The sequence below is a fragment of the Periplaneta americana genome, chromosome 1 (assembly GCF_040183065.1).
Source record: "Periplaneta americana isolate PAMFEO1 chromosome 1, P.americana_PAMFEO1_priV1, whole genome shotgun sequence".
Classification (NCBI taxonomy): domain Eukaryota; kingdom Metazoa; phylum Arthropoda; class Insecta; order Blattodea; family Blattidae; genus Periplaneta; species Periplaneta americana.
This window is the reverse complement of record NC_091117.1, coordinates 97,833,274-97,853,489: the sequence shown is the minus strand read 5'-3', so window position 1 is coordinate 97,853,489 and position 20,216 is coordinate 97,833,274. Positions and strand designations below refer to the sequence as shown.

The window sequence follows — 20,216 nt, the reverse complement described above, 5'->3', positions numbered from 1 at the left end:
TATCAAATTAAACATTATAATAAGCAATAGATTACAGAACATCGACAAACACTCTGACAGCAGCATTTATATGTTAAACTGTAAAACTTGTAATCATAAATATGTAGGCCAAACGAAATTTCAAAACTAGATTCAATGAACACAAAGCTGACTTTCGTAACAACAGACAAAAATCAAAATTTGCCACACATCTCATAAATAACCATGAGTTCACTGATATCACTACTACTAATTCCACAATTTGTGACATCTGGCTGATATCTACGGCTGACCACTAGGATCCAGAATACAAAGCAGAGGTTAAATTAAAAATAAGATACAATATAATTTGCGGAGAGAATACGGAACAATGAAAGTCTTAAAAGTTATTAACAATAGCACTAACATAAATGTGGCCGAGGAGTTTTACATAGCAAAAATGTATCACAGAGAAAAAACTTAATAAACAAACAGATTTATAACTTACGAAACCTGCTATTTAATAATAATAATAATAATAATAATAATAATAATAATGATAATAATAATAATAATAATAATAATAATAATAATAATAATGATGATAATCCATAATGCTACAGCCCGTGAAGGGCCTAGATCGACCAGCCGGCTGCTGGCCTCACACCCACATGCCGAAGCAGAGGTGGACGATCATCCAACCAGAATGGAGGTATCGTCTGGTTAGCACGATGATCCCCCAGCCGTTATAGTTGGCATTTGCAATCGGATTCCGCTACCTATTGTAGCTCTCCAAATGTATCATGATGCTGGGTTGGCACTGGTCCCATACACTGACCGAAATTTCATGAGAAAATTTCTTCCCCTATGAGGACTTGAACCAGTGTGCATTCAGTAATGCGAGTCCTAGGCAGGATGCCTTAGACCACGACGCCACAGCACGGGACACCTGCTATATAACTTACATAAAATATAGTCCCTCCCACATGTCAACATAACCTTCGAGGGTTTGTTGTAACATCATCATATTGTAAGTCATAATTGTTATGCTGTGTCTGACATGATAGTATCATGGGAAATACTACTGACTTGTAAGTACACCATTTTATTTCGATTTACTGAACCCTATAAATCAGCATAAATTCCAATATCTTAATTTCTTACATGAAACAATTAATTTATATTACAAAAAGATACCATTTTCCGAGATGCTCTTCATGACAGCCACCTGTAACAACTATGGCAGTCACTTCTGATGTACATGTTCAGCATAATTTAGTCAGTAACATTATGTAACTATCATTAATATTACGTAGCTAATCAGCAATGTACATAATGAAGGGCGGGGGGGGGGGGGAAGGAACTGACTACCGTGCCCCATTATCTCCTGGCCTAGTTGCCTCATAAGTGGTGCCATGTTGTAATTACTTGTGAGGTTCAGACCTGTCTTCGGACAATTGACTAAACAACAATAACAACAACAACATCATGTAATATTCCCGAACTTGGCATTTCAATTTATTGTTCAAATGACATAATTGTGATCAAGGTTTTCCAGGTTGTGATGTCATGGTCTACTGTTGTTGTTTCTATCAGACATTTTGTCTGTCCTTCATCACATATACACAGGCTGTGAAAGGTTACATGCTAAAATTGACATATAATTGTCTTCAATCTTGTTTTCACCAATGTACATTTGCCAAACAGTTAAAATGTGTGATTTAAGACACAACTTCACATGTGAAGTGTACAAAACCACATTTTAACATTCTTTGTCTTCAATTATTTAGCATCCTTTTAACATTTCCAGGTATAATTGATACATAATGTTTTGACAAACTTGTATTTTAACTTATGAACACCACATTACACAATCTAAGCTAAAGACATAAGGTGCAATTTTCGTGTCATGTATACAATCTAATCTCATGTCATCTGCCAGCATGTTCACCCAAACACAGGACCTGATTAATGCTCGACATCAAGAGAAAACATTTGTCGGAACCTAAAGTACAATAAAACCTTTATGACTGATAAGCTATTGGCGGATTTTCATTAAACAACAGATTATTTTTAAACGTCTGGAGGACAAAGCTTAATAAAGATGACATGTCCCCCCAAAAACCAGATGCCTGATCATCTGCTTGTTATTTGTTCTAAGTTGTAAATGGCATACTGGAGTTATCTTCTATTTTGGTAATAAGAATTTGGTCATCAGCAAGGCTTTTATATACCATAAATCATGATACAGAACCACTAGTTTTAATTCCCTTTCGAAGCCCTTATACTAAACATTTTTATTGCCATTAAAATAAATGTACACCACAAGGCCAAGTTTGTATTCTTCAATTTAAGATTATGAACCAGAATAGTGGATTCTCAACTCTACAAAGAACGATAATTTTCCAAACAAAGTGAACCCCATTTTCTTTTTCGAATAAAGATTGGCGACTTACTTTTATTTACTAGCACTCATGGAAGATAAACTATCAGTCGCTTTGTTTTCAGTGAAAGTGATCAAAGATCAAATTGTGAATGAAAAATGTGCATCACTGGTGTAACATCTTTAAAACTCTGTCCTATCTTTCTAAGATTAACCCAGTTAGTCATAAAGAGTTACTTTCTTAAAAATATCGACAGTGATATCTCTACTTCTTTTCTACTCTGCTAGCTCATCAACTTATACTTTATATACTGTCCTCCACTAGTGTTTTCTGTCTTGTACTGAAATAACAATTTCTTATTCCACTATTTCCTGGTTTGTCTTCTACTTCCACTAATACACGCCTATGCATCTTCTATGTAAGAATATATTTAACTATTCTAGCTTTCTTCTTGTATCATCATGTGTACTGCAATTCTCACTAAGTGACTTCTCAAAAAGAGAAACATTCAGCAAAGTTCATGATGACAAATTTCAGTTACTGGTTTCTAATTATTCTGAAGATGACACTAGTAAGAAGTTCGAAATATTCAAGATACAGTATCAATATTAGCAATATCAAACTAACAGTGAAATACAAGACTTTATGACATTTTAGGGTGCGGGTTTGCTGAATGGCTAATAGTACAGGTCACTGGCTGTGTATCATTTCTCCTTTGTGTACGGAGTTGTTGAAAAGAAACTGTATTGTGTTTATAGTGAGCAGAGGGTTAGGGTTAGAATCATGGTTACGTACACCACTGAGCAGACAGTCTTTATTGTAGAAACTTACCTGTTAGAGAAGAAGTTTTACAATAGATGTTTACGAAAATTTCGTATATGTTTTCCTGATGCTGTGAGGCTATCAAAGCTGCATGTGCTCGATTGGTTTAAAAAATGCCGTGAAATGGGTTCAGTCTTAAAATAAGAAGAAGCATTACGCAAAGAGAACCCTTACAGAAGAGGCACTTCAAGATATGCGAGCAAGAATAGAATTAAGTCCCGGTAAGTCTTCTCGCCATCTGGCTCCGGAATGTGGCATTTTGCAAAGCTCAGTAATAAGAGGGCTTAAAGTGCTCAATTTTTTTCCCTACAAAATCGTGGTGTAGCATAAGTTAAACGACACGAATCCTATTGGCCATCTTAATTTCTGTCGCTGGATGTTGCAATCCATACGTGATGGAGATGTGGACCCTTCTCTTCTAATCATTAGTCACGAAGCATGGATTTACCTGAGTGGATATGTGAATTCCCAAAATACATGTTACTGGGAAATTGACAATTCATGTGTAGTGCATGAAGTTCCTCTTCATGATCTGAAGCTGGGTGAGTGGTGTGGAATTAAAATATTTGGATCTATTTTTTTTTTATGAAACAGTAAATTCAGAATGGTATGTGAATAATATCTTGCATCCTTTCTTTAACATGCTAACTGAGGAAGAGAGAGAATTTGGTTATTTCCAGCAGGATGGTACAACAGCGCATACACAATCATATAAGACATACAGTTTCTCCAGATACTAGTCAAAGTTGAATTTTGCTAAGGTTGCTATATTTTATAGCATTCGTATTTGTATTCATATGATAGGAAACCTTCCTCTTGTCATAATGTACGTCTTTTTATATTGTATCTTACAAAAAGAAAAAAAATATATATAATTTATTCACTATCGCACCTGGTTGGGCTTCAGTGCTATCCAGTTGAGCGTGGGAAGCTTATATTTGGTCTGTACTTTCCTCTTGATGGTCATTGCCCCATCTGGAGCCTGCATCATACCAGCTGGAGGAGGTGGTGCAGGTGCTTGTATACCACGTGGTGAAGAGGAAGACGGGAGTGGTGGACAAGGTGGTGGAGGTGGTGGTGTAGGTGCTGGAGGTGGAATTGGTATCACTGGAGGAGGTGGAGGTATGGGAACAGAAGAATTTGTACTATCGCCACCAGAACCACTTCCTATGTGAAGAGAAAAAACGTGTGAAATATGTGTACATATTTAAATAACAATCCACATTTAAAGACACCAACAATATGGAAAACATGTGTAACTAACTTGCATAGATTTTCAGATAAGAAGTTCAAAATATGTGGCAATGATACCAAAAAATAATCTTCTGGGTCTTGATTTAAGGTGAATTCAGATTATGACAGGAAATGAAAAAACTAAACACTTTTTACGTGAATTACTTCTAAGACAACTTTTAATTCGAGAAATCATACAAACAGTTCATTTTACGAGGAATGCTTGTATTAAGGGCCAAGTGGCAGAAAAATTGTGTGCTGCACCTTGGTCACAATGTGTCCTCCTGTACAAAGTCCCGGGTTCCAACATATCTTGATTCAATTGAGTTTGAAGTTTGCTGTGGTGTACACGTATTTTGTGAGATGATGATGTATACTATTGAAGAACAAATTTATCTAGTGGAGTGTTACGTAAAGATAAATAATTATAGTAAATGCATTTGCAGATTGCGCAAATTTCCCACTTCAACTATTCCTACACAGTCTTGCATTTTGAAGTTAATAAAAAAGTGGTGTACAACAGGTTCAGTTTGTGACAAACTTAGTGAGTGTAAACAACATGTTTTAACTGCAGAAAACTTGGAGATATTAAAGTGGAACTAGAATTAAGTTTAAAGAAATCTCTTCGTCGCTTAGCTCAAGGAACAAACATATTCTGCGGATCAGCTCACAAAGCAACCAAGATAATTAAATTTCGACCATTTAAAGAAAGATTTGTGCAAGAAATTAACCAAACAGATTTTGTTCTGAAATTGGTTTCTTGAAAATATTTACAATGAACATCTTGATCCATAGCTAATGTTTATGACTGATGAGGCATTGTTTTAGCTCAATGACCATGTCAGTTCTCAATATGTGCGATACTGAAGTAATGAAAAGTTGCATATTGTACAGCAAGTCCCGTTGCACAGTGTTAAAGTAGAGGTTGGTGTGTGGTTAGTGCAAGATGAATAATCGAACCAATAGTTTATAACACAACTGTGAATACAGACGTGTATGTGAATACAATAGTGCCTCCATTTTTCAGCTAGATTATAAACGAAGAAAAACAATACAGTTATTTTCAACAGGACAATGCTACCCCACATACTGACGAATGTTCAATGGACACCATAAAGAAAGTTTTCGAAGACCGGATAATAAGCAGAAGTTTGTGACCCATAGATCCCCTGATCTCTGTTACTGTGATTTTTATCTTTGAGGAAACTTAAAGTGTAAAGTGTATAAAAATAAATCCTCATACTTTAGAACAAGTGAAGGACGCAATACGATAGGAAGTGACAAAAATTACTCAAACTGAACTGCAGGATGTGTCACATAATCTGTTTAAGAGATGTAGTACGTGTCTCACTGCAGAAGGAGGTCATTTTCAGCAGTATCTGAAATAATTGGCAAGTACGAAATATTTCGTATTTGAAATCTAGCAGCAGCAACACGTAGTGCCGCTAGGCTCAGCATTCCTCGTAAAATGAACTATCTATATGATATAAAAGAATTAATATTTTGGAAACTCTTTGAAGTAATGGTCAGCATGTCTACTCTTCATTCTTGATTACACTCATTTAATACTTATATCAGAACTGATGACCTTATCTCACCAGGTTAAATAATTAAATACTAAATAAATGTACCACGAAAGAATTGTTAAGTTATTTAAATAAACAATTACTGTGTTAATTCTAGAAGATAATGCACACCACATCGAAACATAGTTTAATATTAACACAGTGCAGTAGTTGTTTATTTAAATAACTTAACAGTTCTTTAGTGAGAAATTCATTTTATTATTATATCTATTGGAACTGTGATATGGGAGATTGATGGGCAGGAAAGCAGAATTTTCCAATTCATCTCACCCACTTTTTTTGGTTCAATCATGTCATTTGCCGAACAGCAAAATGACAGCAATGTTCACATGTTACTACAGTCCGTTCGTAACTCGGCTAGACCGTTCCGCGGCAGCCTTGGACTGGGTGAAGATTGGTGCGCCTGCTGCCAGAGTAGCGCTGTAGCTGCTGCTCACGTGCCAGTCAGTCGAGTTGGATCTGTCGTGAGGGAAAGACGTCTGTGCGCGTGTTGTGAGTAAAATTCTGTTGTCACGTGGTGATAAAGCATCTATTAATAATTGCTGAGTATACTTTAGAACAACGTATTTTTCTCTATGATGCGTATGAGAAATACTCTTCTGCAAGAAGGTGTCGAAGAGAATTTGAACATCGGTTTGCAGGTGTTCGAATTCCTAGCAGATCAACTATTCATGACCTTGTCAATAAAGTCAGACGTACAGGATTTTTTTTAAACAAGAAACGTGTTCAACAACGCCGTATACTAACAGAAGAGAAGCTTGATGAAGTAGGGGCCCGGTTAGAGCACTCACCCTGCAAATCACTGCGACATTTAGCACAAGAGGTTAAAATTTCCAAGACGTCAGCTTTTGTGGCAACGAAACTTCTGAAACTTAAGCCGTACAGGGTAGTTCATGCTTTACAACCACAAGATCCTGTAAGTAGGGTTAATTATTGCAATTGGTTTGTGCAGTCCGTTCATAATGGCGACATGGACCCACTTTTAACATTCTTCACTGATGAAGCGTGGTTTCATCTTCACGGTCACGTTTGTACTCAGAACAATAGATACTGGACTACTGAAAATCCCCATATTATTCATGAAGTTCCTCACCATGCTGCAAAGGTTGGGGTCTGGTGTGCAGTGAGTGCAAGTAGAATTATCGGTCCCATATTTTTCGACACAACAATTGATTCACACGTTTATGTACAGTAACTTCAATTTTAAATAATTTTTTTCCATAACTAACAAGAAATGAACGATTGAGTGGCTGGTTTCAGAAGGATTAAGCTGCAGCGCACACCACTGCGAATTCTATGCATGAATTGCGAAGTGTGTTTGGTGACAGAATAATCAGTCGAGGATTGTGGCCACCTCATCCCCTGACCTATCTCCATGCAATTTTTATTTATGGGAAACGTTAAAGAATAAATTGTATGCATCAAATCCGCACATGTTACAAGAATTGAAGGACAACATCACGAGAGAAATACAGGCAATCAGTCAACATGAACTTTTTTTGCGAGTGAACCAGAATTGTTTTCGGAGATATAGGAAATGTGTTCGAGTTGAAGGTCATCACTTTCAACATCTGTTGTGATGCAGGTAAGCCTATGTTAATAGAGTAATTAGTGTTCTGTACCCTGACTTGCCGGTTGTTTACATGTAACTCTGGTGGTAGGTGTGCCAAGCTTCATCCAGTCCAAGGCTGCCACGGAACGGTCCGGCCGAGCTACGAACGCACTGTATAACGAAAAGAACAGAACAGATGCCAAAAAATTATATGTGGCATTTACCCACAAACCTACCTCTCGGTAATGTCCGAGTGAGAGTCTCGAGTTCCATTATTTTGTTCTCCAGCATGGACTGCCGGTTTTGAGACTCCTGTTGCTGCTGCATCACTGCTCGCCGCAATGTGTTCACTTCCTCATCCACCTGTCTTCGGCATTCAAGCAATTCGTCTCTTTCTGCCCTCACTGCTCCCAGTTCTGTCTCTAATTCTGCTAACTTTGCTAATGATTCTCGTTCTAGTTCAGCTAATCGGTCATGAGCCTGCATCAAATTTTAATATTCATATTATGTCTTTCACACAAAATTAATATATATTATATTACTCCACAACTCAAAATACTATGACTTCCAGATCTCACCTGCACAAACTGTGGAAATTGCATAATGATCAGTTTTAATTATACTTTTTTAAATATGAATTGTAATTAGTACATAAATATATGACAAGTTTTACGAGAACCCAAATGAACTGTTGGACGTGACAAAACTTGACGATTCCTGTCATATTCAGAGAAGTCACGGTTCAAGATTTGTTTCTGACAGCTAATTTTTTTTTAAGTGTCTATCTCCTATGGAGATAATCTATGAATTCAGTATCAGTAGAGGTTACAACATGAATTTTAACAATTACATTGAATCTGGAATGAAGATGTCAGCTAAAAACCAAATTATTTACGGTATAACACTAAATACTAAGATACGAATGTTTGTGAGCTATTTGAAACTGAAAACACTCATACATATACCGGTAAGTACGGTCCGGAAGTTTATGGAAAATCATATTTATAATAATGCATTCTTTTACATGTTAATGTTAGAATGTGTAGAAGTCTTGATGAGTAGAGCACGAAACCAATGATTTCATTTTCAATATTGGTGTATATTTTCTTAATTTCGTCATAATGCATAATATTTTATTGATATTAGAATATTAATTCATTCTTTATTAATTTGCCACCATTTTGACAGTATATTTCTCCTCAAATTTTTAATATTATGCATATCTATGATTATTCTCTCATTTGAAGTATATTATGTAAATATTTTCAAAACCTTTTTACAGTGCGTATCTTTGTTTATTCAAATATTCAGAGGAAGATATTCATGACTACATAAAACAATATTAATTTACACAGTGGCGTATACTGGTTAAAGGGTTTGGGCTACCGCTGACCCTATTATTACACAAAATATATCTAACAATTACTTTAATTTTAATTACTATGGTAAAACTAATAATACAAAATTATTACATTATGTTATATTATAAACTTTTTCTTTTGTAATTTCCTTGGGCTACCGCCGGTAGCCCCGGTAGCCCGCAAAATACGCCCCTGAATTTACATTCATATAGCCAATCCTATTTAATAATGAATGGTCTTCTCTAACATTAGCTTCTCATGTTGGTTCATGCAGTACAACTGGCAACTTTCAGACGTGTCCTTGACTGGGTTTGACTGACCGTGGTCAGCGAATCACCCAATTGGTAACTAACTCACATTTAAGTTTCCAGTAACAAATTAATTCTTGTCGCAGGGTCCTTACGAAAAAAAATTGACACTGTGACAGCAAACTGAATGTGTTGGCGCTATGCCTCCAGTTAACGCAAGTTAAGTAGGTAAGAGGAAAAGTTAGAGTGGTTCTGAGGATGGTGTGTGAAGCACTGAAACAGCTGTAAGCCGGACAAATCTTACATAATTAACACTAGTAAGTCCACTAGTTAATCAATTAATTATATTTCTTCACCACAGACTATATTATTAACTCACATGTCCGAGCTCATCCTCCAGTTCAGCAACTTTCTCCAATGCAGCAGTCTTCGTCTCACTGTCTTCCATAAGAGCAGCAACATCAAACACATTGTCCAAGTATGCAGATATTTGCACCTGAATAACGCAAACACTATTTGTGAAAAATAATGTGATAGTCATTAACATAAAGGAAGTGAAAATTCAACTTGTACTTCTCTTGGTTGGAAAGACAGGAATATTTTTCTTTATTCTACAATGATTCTCCACAAATTAAAACAAATAAAACAAAATAATTAGGAGTCATTTTTAATAACAAATTTTGACTGAACAGTCACGTCAAAGATGTTGGTGAGAAAGCAACAAATACAATTCCCAAATTTGTTGCTAAATGGAGGGAAACTGATAAATTAAAAAAAGTGTTTAGAGAACAACATTTTAATATGCATTATAAAGCACTCAGTTGCTATATTAAGAAATCATTTATATTATATTCGAGATTCTTATGCGAAACTTGAGGAGAAATTTATTATGCATTTCATAATTTGTATTTATCAAAATCAAACTTCGTGAATTATTCCATGTCCCATATTTTTATATAAATTAAAAATTGTGAGTTATTCTGTGTCTTAATGGCAAGCTTGATTTTGACTAGATCAAACAAATATACAAATAAATAAAATTCTGAGCCACTGCCTTTGTAATGTATGTACCAGACAGCTTTGATAGAGCTCAATGATTTATATCACTGGTAGTTATTGTATGGTATATATCGACTGGAGATCTCAAAGTGATTATTTTCAATATTACTCGAATGTTAAAATGGCTTCAGATTACAGTTTAGAATGCCATAATTCTGCATGTTTTTTCTTACTTTTTTTTCCTCACATAAAATACGCACTCTGAATTCGGAGGAGAAGAATGAAAGAGGGGTAGGTATGGGACTACCCTTTGTAACGTCTGCTTTGTAAAACAGTAATTCCATCACTCCTAGGTTGGGGATTGAATTTGGCCCATCTCAATGGACGACAAGAGCCCTAGCTGGCCTAGTACTGAACCACAGAAGCAGCTAAAGTTTGTGTTACAAAGAGGCCTGGATCTTCTGAACAGAGTGGCTATATTGTATGGAGAAAGTCTTCTAACAGTTTCATTACAATTAATACTGTAATTCAGTATTAGTACCGGTAGTACAAAATTAGAAATATCTAATTGTCTTTTATTAGAGGTCCGGCAATTCATGGACACTAAAACTGCTCCAAAGATATCTGCATTTTATAATCGGGACAAGATAAACTCGTTCAATATACAAAAATAAGATGTTAGGAAAGAAGTTAATTTGGCAAGGATTTTAAGGGAAAGCGGTTTACAAAATTTAAATTATGCCTCTTATTGCCATCACTTTAGTTGTTTACAAATATTATTGTGTTATTTCAAAACTGCTCACTCTCTTTCTGCCTAGAAACATTACCTGAAGTTCTTCACTTTCTGTATGTCTCAGTTTCTCGAGATAGTCATCAAGTCCAAGCTTTGTGAATTCATACTGGAGATGAACACGAAAGTTCATATCTTCCACTGAATGCACCACAATGTTTACAAACTGCATACAAGCCACCTGCAGAAAAAATATTAGCATTTCATTCAATAATGTTCATGTTACGTAAATCTATTTAAACATTTGAAAATTTACAATTACACTCATCTACTAGAGAAATTAAAACAGAATGCAGTACGCCATTCTTTAGTACCTCTATGGAGACCATATATTAAAGCAAGTTGTTGTTGCTGTCTGTTCAACTTCTCAATCTTTAATGGCTATTATATTAACAATAAGCAGAATTATTGCAGTAATCTATGACCTTATATCAACAAGTGTAAGTGAAGACAGATACTAGGCATTTGTCACATAACCTATAAAACACAGCTTCAACAAAGTTAAAATTTACAGTACCACTTTTTCCAAGAGTGAATTTATTCAACAAGTTTATGTACAATAAGTACATCTCAAAATACACTACGAGAACACAGTTTCCTGCAATAATTTAATGATGCTAAATGTAATAAGATAATGCTGACCAAAAAACCGCTGTCAACAGGCGAATGAAAGTCAAAAATGAAGAAAACTACAGATTTTATAAGCTTCCGAAAATGTCGGCATTTCAGCAAGACAGCACACAACATTCTACGAAATTTTCATGAATTTTGTGTTCTTCATAAACTACACTGACCAAAAGATTTGTTCCGAAATTGAATCTCTATACATTTCGTCTCACAATTTTTCAACAACTATTTTGTAAGTAAACAATTACTTAAAAAATGTGTGATTAAATATTTAAACAGAAAAATCACGTATGTAAAAATTTGTATGCAATGATGCGATGTAAAAGCAGCTAATATTTTAAACAAATAGAACACACTGAGGCACACATTATAGTCCCCTAAGTAATAATATCCAACTTAGATTTATTACTGAAAAGACTGTGTGTTCTGCGGCGACATAAACATAAATTCTTTCTCAGAAACTTTTCGTAAAAGTAAATTAAACTACCTTCTTGAAACTTGTAATCTTAGACATATAGGAAGTTTCCCAACCAGAATACAAGTTAAAATAGTACAGCCATTGATATATTTTATATACAGAGTAAACTATAAGAATGTCATTAATTTCAGAGGGTTATGCTTTGAGATATTTTAAACAAGGGAGTTTCATACAATTTTGCTCGTTTTTGTTCCCTTTTCGAGATAAAAATTGTTTTATATGAAACATTTCATATTTTGGGAAAGTCATTGATTTAATTCCCAATATATTCAGTCAATTTAAGAGAGCAATGTATTATGACAACAAATGATTGAAAGAATTTTAGTTTTTTTTTTTTAATGTGCAGAACAAATGTAACTTTTCGTTCTCTAAAGGAACTTTAAATGTTAAATTTCTTCAGATCAAATTTTTGCACACTTGAAGGACAAAACTAAAATTCTTTCAATTATTTATTATCATAGAACACTGCTCTCATAAATTGATTGAGAATATTGTGAATTCAGTCAATGGCTTCTCCAAAACATGCTATGAAATGTTTAATATAAAAAATTTTTATCACGAAAAGGAAGCAAAATTGTATTAAACATTTTGTTTGAAATATCTCAAAGAATAACCTCAATAAATTAATGACATTACTTATGGTTCACTCTGTATATAAAAGTGGACTGAATTTTATTTGACACAACCTTTAATCAATGGTCTGTCTCATCATGATACACAAATCGTAAATGTCTTATAATGTTACTAAAAACATAAAAAGAATTAATTCAGAAACTTAGAAAAACTTGTAAACGATGAATATATCAATAATTTCAATTCAATTTCGCAAAAAGAATCATGGAAAACTGTATACAGTGCCACCTAATGTTAATAGTACATTGAATGTATTTTAGCAACATTTAGGAATTACTTCAATCAGGACGAATAGAAGAAAAAGTGTACGCACGTCTATGCTTTCCCATTGTCAGTGGCGGACCTGACAACCAGTGGCGCTTCAATCTCTAGGCTCCATCTGTTGTCTGAAGTCAGACACCTCGAAAATATATTTCTCGTACGTTTAATGATGAAAGTTGCTAGGGATTGTTAATATGCTTTGTTGTTGAGAGTTATGTAGATGTCTTCAATTTGTTGTGCTTTGAATTAACCAGTGACAAAAGAATATTGTGTGGTGGTTTACAAAATAATTACAAAAATTCCGTACTATTTTGTTCCGGGTTATAGATCAGAATACAGTAGAAATAGTGTAACAAGACATTTCTTTTCATCTCCCAAAGAAAAGATGTTTGGAAAGTGGGCCAGAGCGATTCTGCAGAAAGATAGGCAGCTTACGGTAAATAACCGATCAGACTGTTTTAATATAAAACGTCATATCATAAGACAGAAATACCGCGAGTGCGGTAGACATTGCTAGAAACTCTGAAACGAAAAGTGATGATGAACTACTCACATCGTTTATGAACCAAATTCGAACATTAGCGCGAAATGTGGAATTACTCAACAAGACAATTAAGAAGTCTGTAGAAACTTGTATAAAAGAAAAAAAATGTTATTCATGAAAAAATACATGGTCAATACTGGGAAAGTGCTGTGCTCAAGTTGGTGAATACCACACCTGCTGCGTTGATTGACAGATGTTTAGTGTATTATGTAGCTGGTTATGTCGTAAATCATTCCTTTAAATTTATGTGTGTACCCTCTGTGCCCTTAGACAGGAATGTAATAGGTCTAAACATTGTGCAGCTCTCACCCAAATCAAAGACTACGGATCAGGTAGGAATGTCAGTTTTTTAACTCATCCCTCCCAAGCTGTGTATGATGTACTTATTCAAATAGAATTGAAAATTAAAGAAAAGATCAGCTCAGCAATTGCAATGTGGGATGACATCTATCTTGACACTCTTTCGAGCCAGTCTTCGGGAGCAGGTTGTTGCAGAGAACACATCATCGATATTATTCCTAAATTAGTCTACCACTATTTAAAGTGCCGATTCTTCTTCAGGACAAAGTAAATCCGAAGATTTTTACAAGCTCGTAAATCCGTCAAGTCATCTCACAAACTCTCAAAGGTTGCAGGCAACTAATGGGTGAGTAATTTAATTCATTTATAGGCACGTAAAATATCATTCAACTCTTTATTTACTAGCATTTCGTAGGTATTTCTGTCCCTGAATTCGCAACTTGTTACGAAAAGATTATTTAAATATTGAACTTCTAATTGCTTTCACAATGTTTCAGATCCCATTGTATTTTCTGTTAAGAACGTTCATAATAGTAATACCTCATAGAAGACTATTAATTATGAATAAGGGACTATAAAGGTATTTCTTAAGTTACGAATAGTTACGAAGAAATTTGCTTTTAAAAAGTACTACATTCAGCATAACAAGTATTGTGAATTCCTTCCAAGTCGGTGCTTAGCAGTAAGAGCGCCGCGTTGCGGCAGATCCGTGTAAACTCATTGAGTGTGTACACTATTACTTCTATTCGTCCTGCTTCAATAGATATTTACCAACCAAAATTGTGAACAAATCCGAAAGTAATAACGTGAAATAACAGGATATTAAAAACTCGTGTACCGTATCTACAAAAAAGAATCTATATTTAATGGGTAAGAACAGTAATAATTCTCATATTGTAACTACTGTTAAGAACCACTGTAAAATTTTATGGAAAGTTATGAAAAAAAAGGCAAAAGGGATTCATTTGAAATACAAAATTCACATTAAACTCTATTTGGGATATTATTAAAAATGAAACTGGTAGATATCAAATGACTGAAAATATTTTTCATTTCATTTTATGTATTATATTTCAGCAAGATGTGGAAAAATTCAACAATAATTGTTATGCAGTTTTTTTGACGAGATGATGTGAGGCCGAGGATTCTCCATAAAATACCTGACATATGCCTTATGGTTGGGGAAAACCTCGGAAAAAAACCCCAACCAGGTAAAGCAAGTCTGCCGACTGAGTTACATCAGTGGCTCTACAAAAAATATACAACACATAGCAAGCAGATTAATTCAAACGACAAACATAAACAATTCATCAGCTGAGTAGAAGGTATGAGTATATAGAAACTGGTTAATTCTGTTCTGAACTTCTCTCTTTAAGAGAATTAGGCAGTGCATTGAAGTCTGTAATACATACAATAACAGCTTAGACTAACAGGGTGTAGATGGAGATCTTTTATTAAATCAATGATCATTAAGTAGGCGATCGACAACTTAAATATTAAAGATTGTGTAGAAGATGCTAGAGCAGGCACATTCAATACATAGTTCACTAGTCTCAAATTTATTCCTACTACAGAAGCAGAAATTACGTATTCGTAATAAAATATAAAAAAATCCTCTAGAATTACGAAATACCAAGTAAAGTTTGGAAAGGCTGTTCTGATACAACTTCTCGTCCTTTAAGCTGTCTGTGTAATTTGTCAATGCATTATAGTATTTTCCAAGGATAACTCAAATACTAAATAGTGAAACTAATGTACAAAAAAAGTGGATGAATCTACTATTGGTAACTGCAAATTGATATCACTATTAACAACATCTTAAAAGTGTTTGAGAAAGTTACACAGGGTGATGCGCGAAATTCTGCCCCGGTTTATGAAGGTGATTCCTGAGGTTATTAGGAACAAAAACTGTAAATAAATTAATGGAATCACATTCATAATTACGGAGTTATGGTAATTTGAAAACAGCAGAAAAGAACCTTCATTTCAGGATTTCACTAACAAAAATGCAAGAAATAATTAAAATACAAACAACTGATTGTTTGTGTATCAGTCTCTTTCATTTAGAGTGGATTTAAATCACATTTTCGAAAATGTTTTCCTGAATCTCAAGGCAACGGCCTGCACGATTGTGAACCACATGTGTAGCATTTCACATCTTCACACATTTGTTCTTTATTGTCACAACATCCAGAATTCGTTGAAGCAATTCTTCGCGTGTTTGTACCTTAACCTCATGCACGATGTTTTTCATCCACCTCCAGATGCAGTAATCTAAGTTAAGACAACAAACATGTCTAGTGCTCCATTCACTATGATGCATTTCGAAAATGTGTTTTGTTCCAAATAACTTCAGGAATCACCTTCATAAACCAGGGAAGAACTTGTGAGCCACTCTGTATATAATATATTACATTATTATTTGCAATCCAACAAAATATTAATTTTAGATCAATTTGGATTTAGAAAACAAAAATCAACAGAGACTGCAATTTTTAGGTTGGTGGATACCAGTAAGTACTGAATTCTTTAAATTTCAAATTACATATTAGAGGAATACTTTGTGATTTGGCTATAAACATTTGAATGTGTACACCACAGTATAATGATAAACAAAAGTTTTATAGTAGGTATTAAAAATGAATTCTTGGATTGATTTACATCTTACTTATAAAAAGGAAACAAAAAGTACAAATAAATATATCAAATAGAGTCCACACCTGTGGAGTAACGGTTAGCGCATCTAACTGTGAAACCAGGTGGCCTGGGTTCGATGCCTGGTCAGGGCAAGTTACCTGGTTGAGGTTTTTTCCGGGGTTTTCTCTCAACCCAATACGAGCAAATGCTGGGTAATTTTCGGTGTTGGATCCCAGACTCATTTCACTGGCATTATCAACATCTCATTCAGACGCTAAATAGCCTAAGCTGTTGATAAAGCGTCATAAAATAACCTACTAAAATAAATAAAAAAAACATATATCAAATAGACATATGCTACTCACTCAGAATTTACGAATATTGAACCTGGAGCTCTCCAAGAATCAATTATTTTAGATCCATTTTGGTTTATATTTTATATTAATGAATTAGCATCAATCATAAATAATTTATCTCGGGTAATTTTACTTGCAGTTATGATCATTAACTTCTACTGGCGATACAAAGACTCTACGCCATACTTTGCATACTTTAAGTCTATAATTCTCAGCTAACACATCTGAATCTGAACATATAATATATTACTCCTAAACTGAGTATTGCCTGTTGCTTGTTGTTGTTTAGTCAACTGTCCGAAGACAGCTTTGAACCTCACAAGTGACACAATAAGGCATCACTCATGAGGCAACTAAGCTAGGAGATAATGGGTTAGGGTGGCCAGATCCTTTTCCCCTTCATTGCATACGTCGCTGACTAGTGACATATTACACTAGTTATACTTCAGATTCTGGCTGTTATGCATTAATATCCTTATCTCATAATGGCGATATAAACACCCTTAAAATGGTATACTTTCATTCTATAATGAAACATGAATTAATATTCCGGATCTACTCAGCTCAATCTAAACGTATTTTTGCTTTACAAATACAAAAGACTGAATAATGACAGATGTGCATGAAAGAACATCATGTGAAAAGATTTACAAAATTTAGAAATAACCTTATCTTGATACTTTCTTTCCATGTTAAAAATCAGGATATTTTTAGTAGACCTACTAATCAGTACATTCTTAACTTTAATACGAGATTACAAATGAGATCTTCAGCCACCATCTGTTGGGCTAAGATATTATAGAAATGGAGTTTACTATTAACGCATTGCATAATTATCTTAGCTTTGAAGAACCAAGGGGAAAAGTTTAGAACAGAATCAACAAAATTTCTCCACATTCAGACCTTCCACTGAAATAATGAACTGTTTATGGTTGTAAATTGAATGAATCTACTTACTATGTGTTAAATGTATACTTTCTTACTTGTTTCACATTTAAAATAAATTAATGTAATGAAAATTAAACACTTATTTATTACAATGATGTTAAATTTTTATACAAAATATAATTACCATAAACTCTATATGGAAGACTTGATAATTGATGAAATATTCCATAAGGGTGTGGAAGCGACGGGTTTCATGACACACTTCCTTGAAGTTGTCAAAAGCTGATAGGATAATCTCATGACCGCCTTTGACTAGACAAATTGCTGCAAGAAGCTCCAGAACCAATGCTTTTGTTCTGCAAATAAATTACATTTTTTCTAGAATACGTTATGCTTAAAAAATAAATATCTTCCTGCATCCAACTCCAAGAAAGACAAAATTTCTAGAATACGTTATGCTTAAAAAATAAATATCTTCCTGCATCCAACTCCAAGAAAGACAAAACAATATTACAAATACATGCTTCAGACAAAATACGTTTATTGAAGGTGCTAATTTATTTATTAAGTGGAAATTGAAAATCTACATTTGTAATTGATTAGTTTCAGATTAATTTACTTCATAGTTTGATATTTATTATTGTGATAACTCAATATTTCCACATTCCAGTAAGGATAATGGCTTTAGACAATTTTAGTTGAAAGGAACTTTCTTTATAATTATAAGATTTTTATATAATAGCACTAGAATAAAAAATCACATCTCTATTTAATTAAGACCGAAAAGACATAAAGCTATTTTAAATTAAATACGACACATACCTTAAACTTTTGTGCATAAGACTTAAGGCAATGCAGTTTATTGCTTCTCTATGCTGAATTACCATATTGAAACCATACTGTAATCAGAAAGAAAAAACATTAAATTCGAAAAAGGTATTTGAGGAGCAGCAGCAGCGGGGGGAAGAAATGGAGTGAGGTTGTGGGAGTGGCGGTGAGGTTGTGGCAGTGGCAGTGGCACTGGTGGTGGTGGTGGTATGGATGGTACGATGTGGATTGTGAGTGGAACAAGGGCATGCACATTTAGACCACTCATATGGCACCACTGGTTTATCTTCAAACTGAGACATGGGAGAGAAATGAACGGTAAATTTTGCCTGAAGTCCTCTATTAAGGACAAGACTCCCAGCTTTACATCCTTTCCAAAGACCCTGCTATGAATTTTCATTGCCTTTAAGAATGCTTTGTCCTCAGCTGGGTTTGAATCCACAAATCTCGAATTCAGTGGCAAGAATGGTAACCATTTGACTACCGAGGATGACTGGTGGTGGCGGTGGTGGTGGTAGTCATAATTGAGGAGCGTTTTTCCAAAACTCAACAACTTCAAAATTTTGAAAAATGAGTTATATACAGTTTCGTATAGTTTAAATGTACACGAATCGATTGCGCTACACAGAATTAGTCAAATCTCAACATTTTACACATTAATAAGGCATTAAATGTTGAGGGTTTTTGCAAAACTCAACATCTTGTGACAGCGAGTTTTTTCAAAACTCAACTTTATTTTAAAACAGTGTTTCCACTGGTTACAATGAAAAAAAGTAGAAAAAGGATTTGTATTTCTTTTTCCTTGAAATTGTATTACGGTATTAAGTTTTAAAGATTGGTTACAATGCTCAGCTGAAATATCTCTCACTTGCCTTTATTATTTCCACTGTTGTCTCTGAACATTCTGGACTGCAATACTATTTGTCTGCTCATTTTAGTACAGAAGCAGTACTGCAAGATAGTAGTAGTGAGTATTTGTCTCCTATTCAAGAAATAGAACGTGGTCAAAAAGAAAAGGCGAAATGAGGGAAATAATTCAAGCAAGAATAAGAGTCTAAAATATACTCAGGAAGCAGCAGGTGAGCCAGATATAGACTGCGCAAATCAAGCTTTCAGGTATTACTCCCTGTAAAGTTTATTTGAATAATTTAAAAGGAAAAACTGTTCCGAAATTATTCAGATATAGATTGTTTTCATGGTTTAGTGAGAGCAGAAGGCATAAAGGAAGTAAATGAGAAGCAGCAAATCTAACCAGAAATGATATGCTGGAATTCCATTCAAAGCTGTATGATAATGGTAAGGGCAAAATAGCACAGAAATTGTTTTTGAAATTCATTCATGTAAACAACCCAGAGAAACAAAACTGATGATAAACAGGCTAAGTATGGCAGAGATATTTCACTAAGTTATTTTGTACCAAAGGAGAATGGGGAAGAAGTCCAAGTGTGTGCACTCACATTTAGATAAATTACAGGAATGTCAGGCGACATGTTGAGACGAATAGGTAAAAAGAATCTAAGAGGTAAAATGCTAAAAGAAAATAGACGTGGAAGGAGGATTAATGAGCGGGATGAAGAAATGACAAGTGCTATAACTATCGATGTAGAGAGAGCCATTATGATAGTATGAAATGCTCTAGATCATACTTGCCTCCATAACTATGTATGAAGGAACTTTGGGAGAAATTCTGTCAATGTCGTATGGAAAACGGGTTTCTAAGATGCTCTCTAT

The 20,216-nt window shown here is 34.5% G+C and overlaps 1 protein-coding gene across 2 annotated transcripts in view; it reads right to left on the bottom strand.

The window, feature by feature from the left end:
* Frl (formin-like protein) overlaps nucleotides 1-20,216 on the bottom strand; it is a 542,073-nt gene that overhangs the window by 49,242 nt on the left and 472,615 nt on the right. For both annotated transcript variants that reach the window (XM_069824507.1, XM_069824516.1), the window contains exons 7-12: nucleotides 18,480-18,556; nucleotides 17,842-18,013; nucleotides 10,971-11,114; nucleotides 9,524-9,640; nucleotides 7,772-8,015; nucleotides 4,057-4,331 (exon numbers count right to left, since the gene is read on the bottom strand). In XM_069824507.1, the coding sequence (XP_069680608.1) occupies nucleotides 4,057-4,331; nucleotides 7,772-8,015; nucleotides 9,524-9,640; nucleotides 10,971-11,114; nucleotides 17,842-18,013; nucleotides 18,480-18,556 (1,029 nt within the window). The remainder of the gene's footprint in view (nucleotides 1-4,056; nucleotides 4,332-7,771; nucleotides 8,016-9,523; nucleotides 9,641-10,970; nucleotides 11,115-17,841; nucleotides 18,014-18,479; nucleotides 18,557-20,216) is intronic.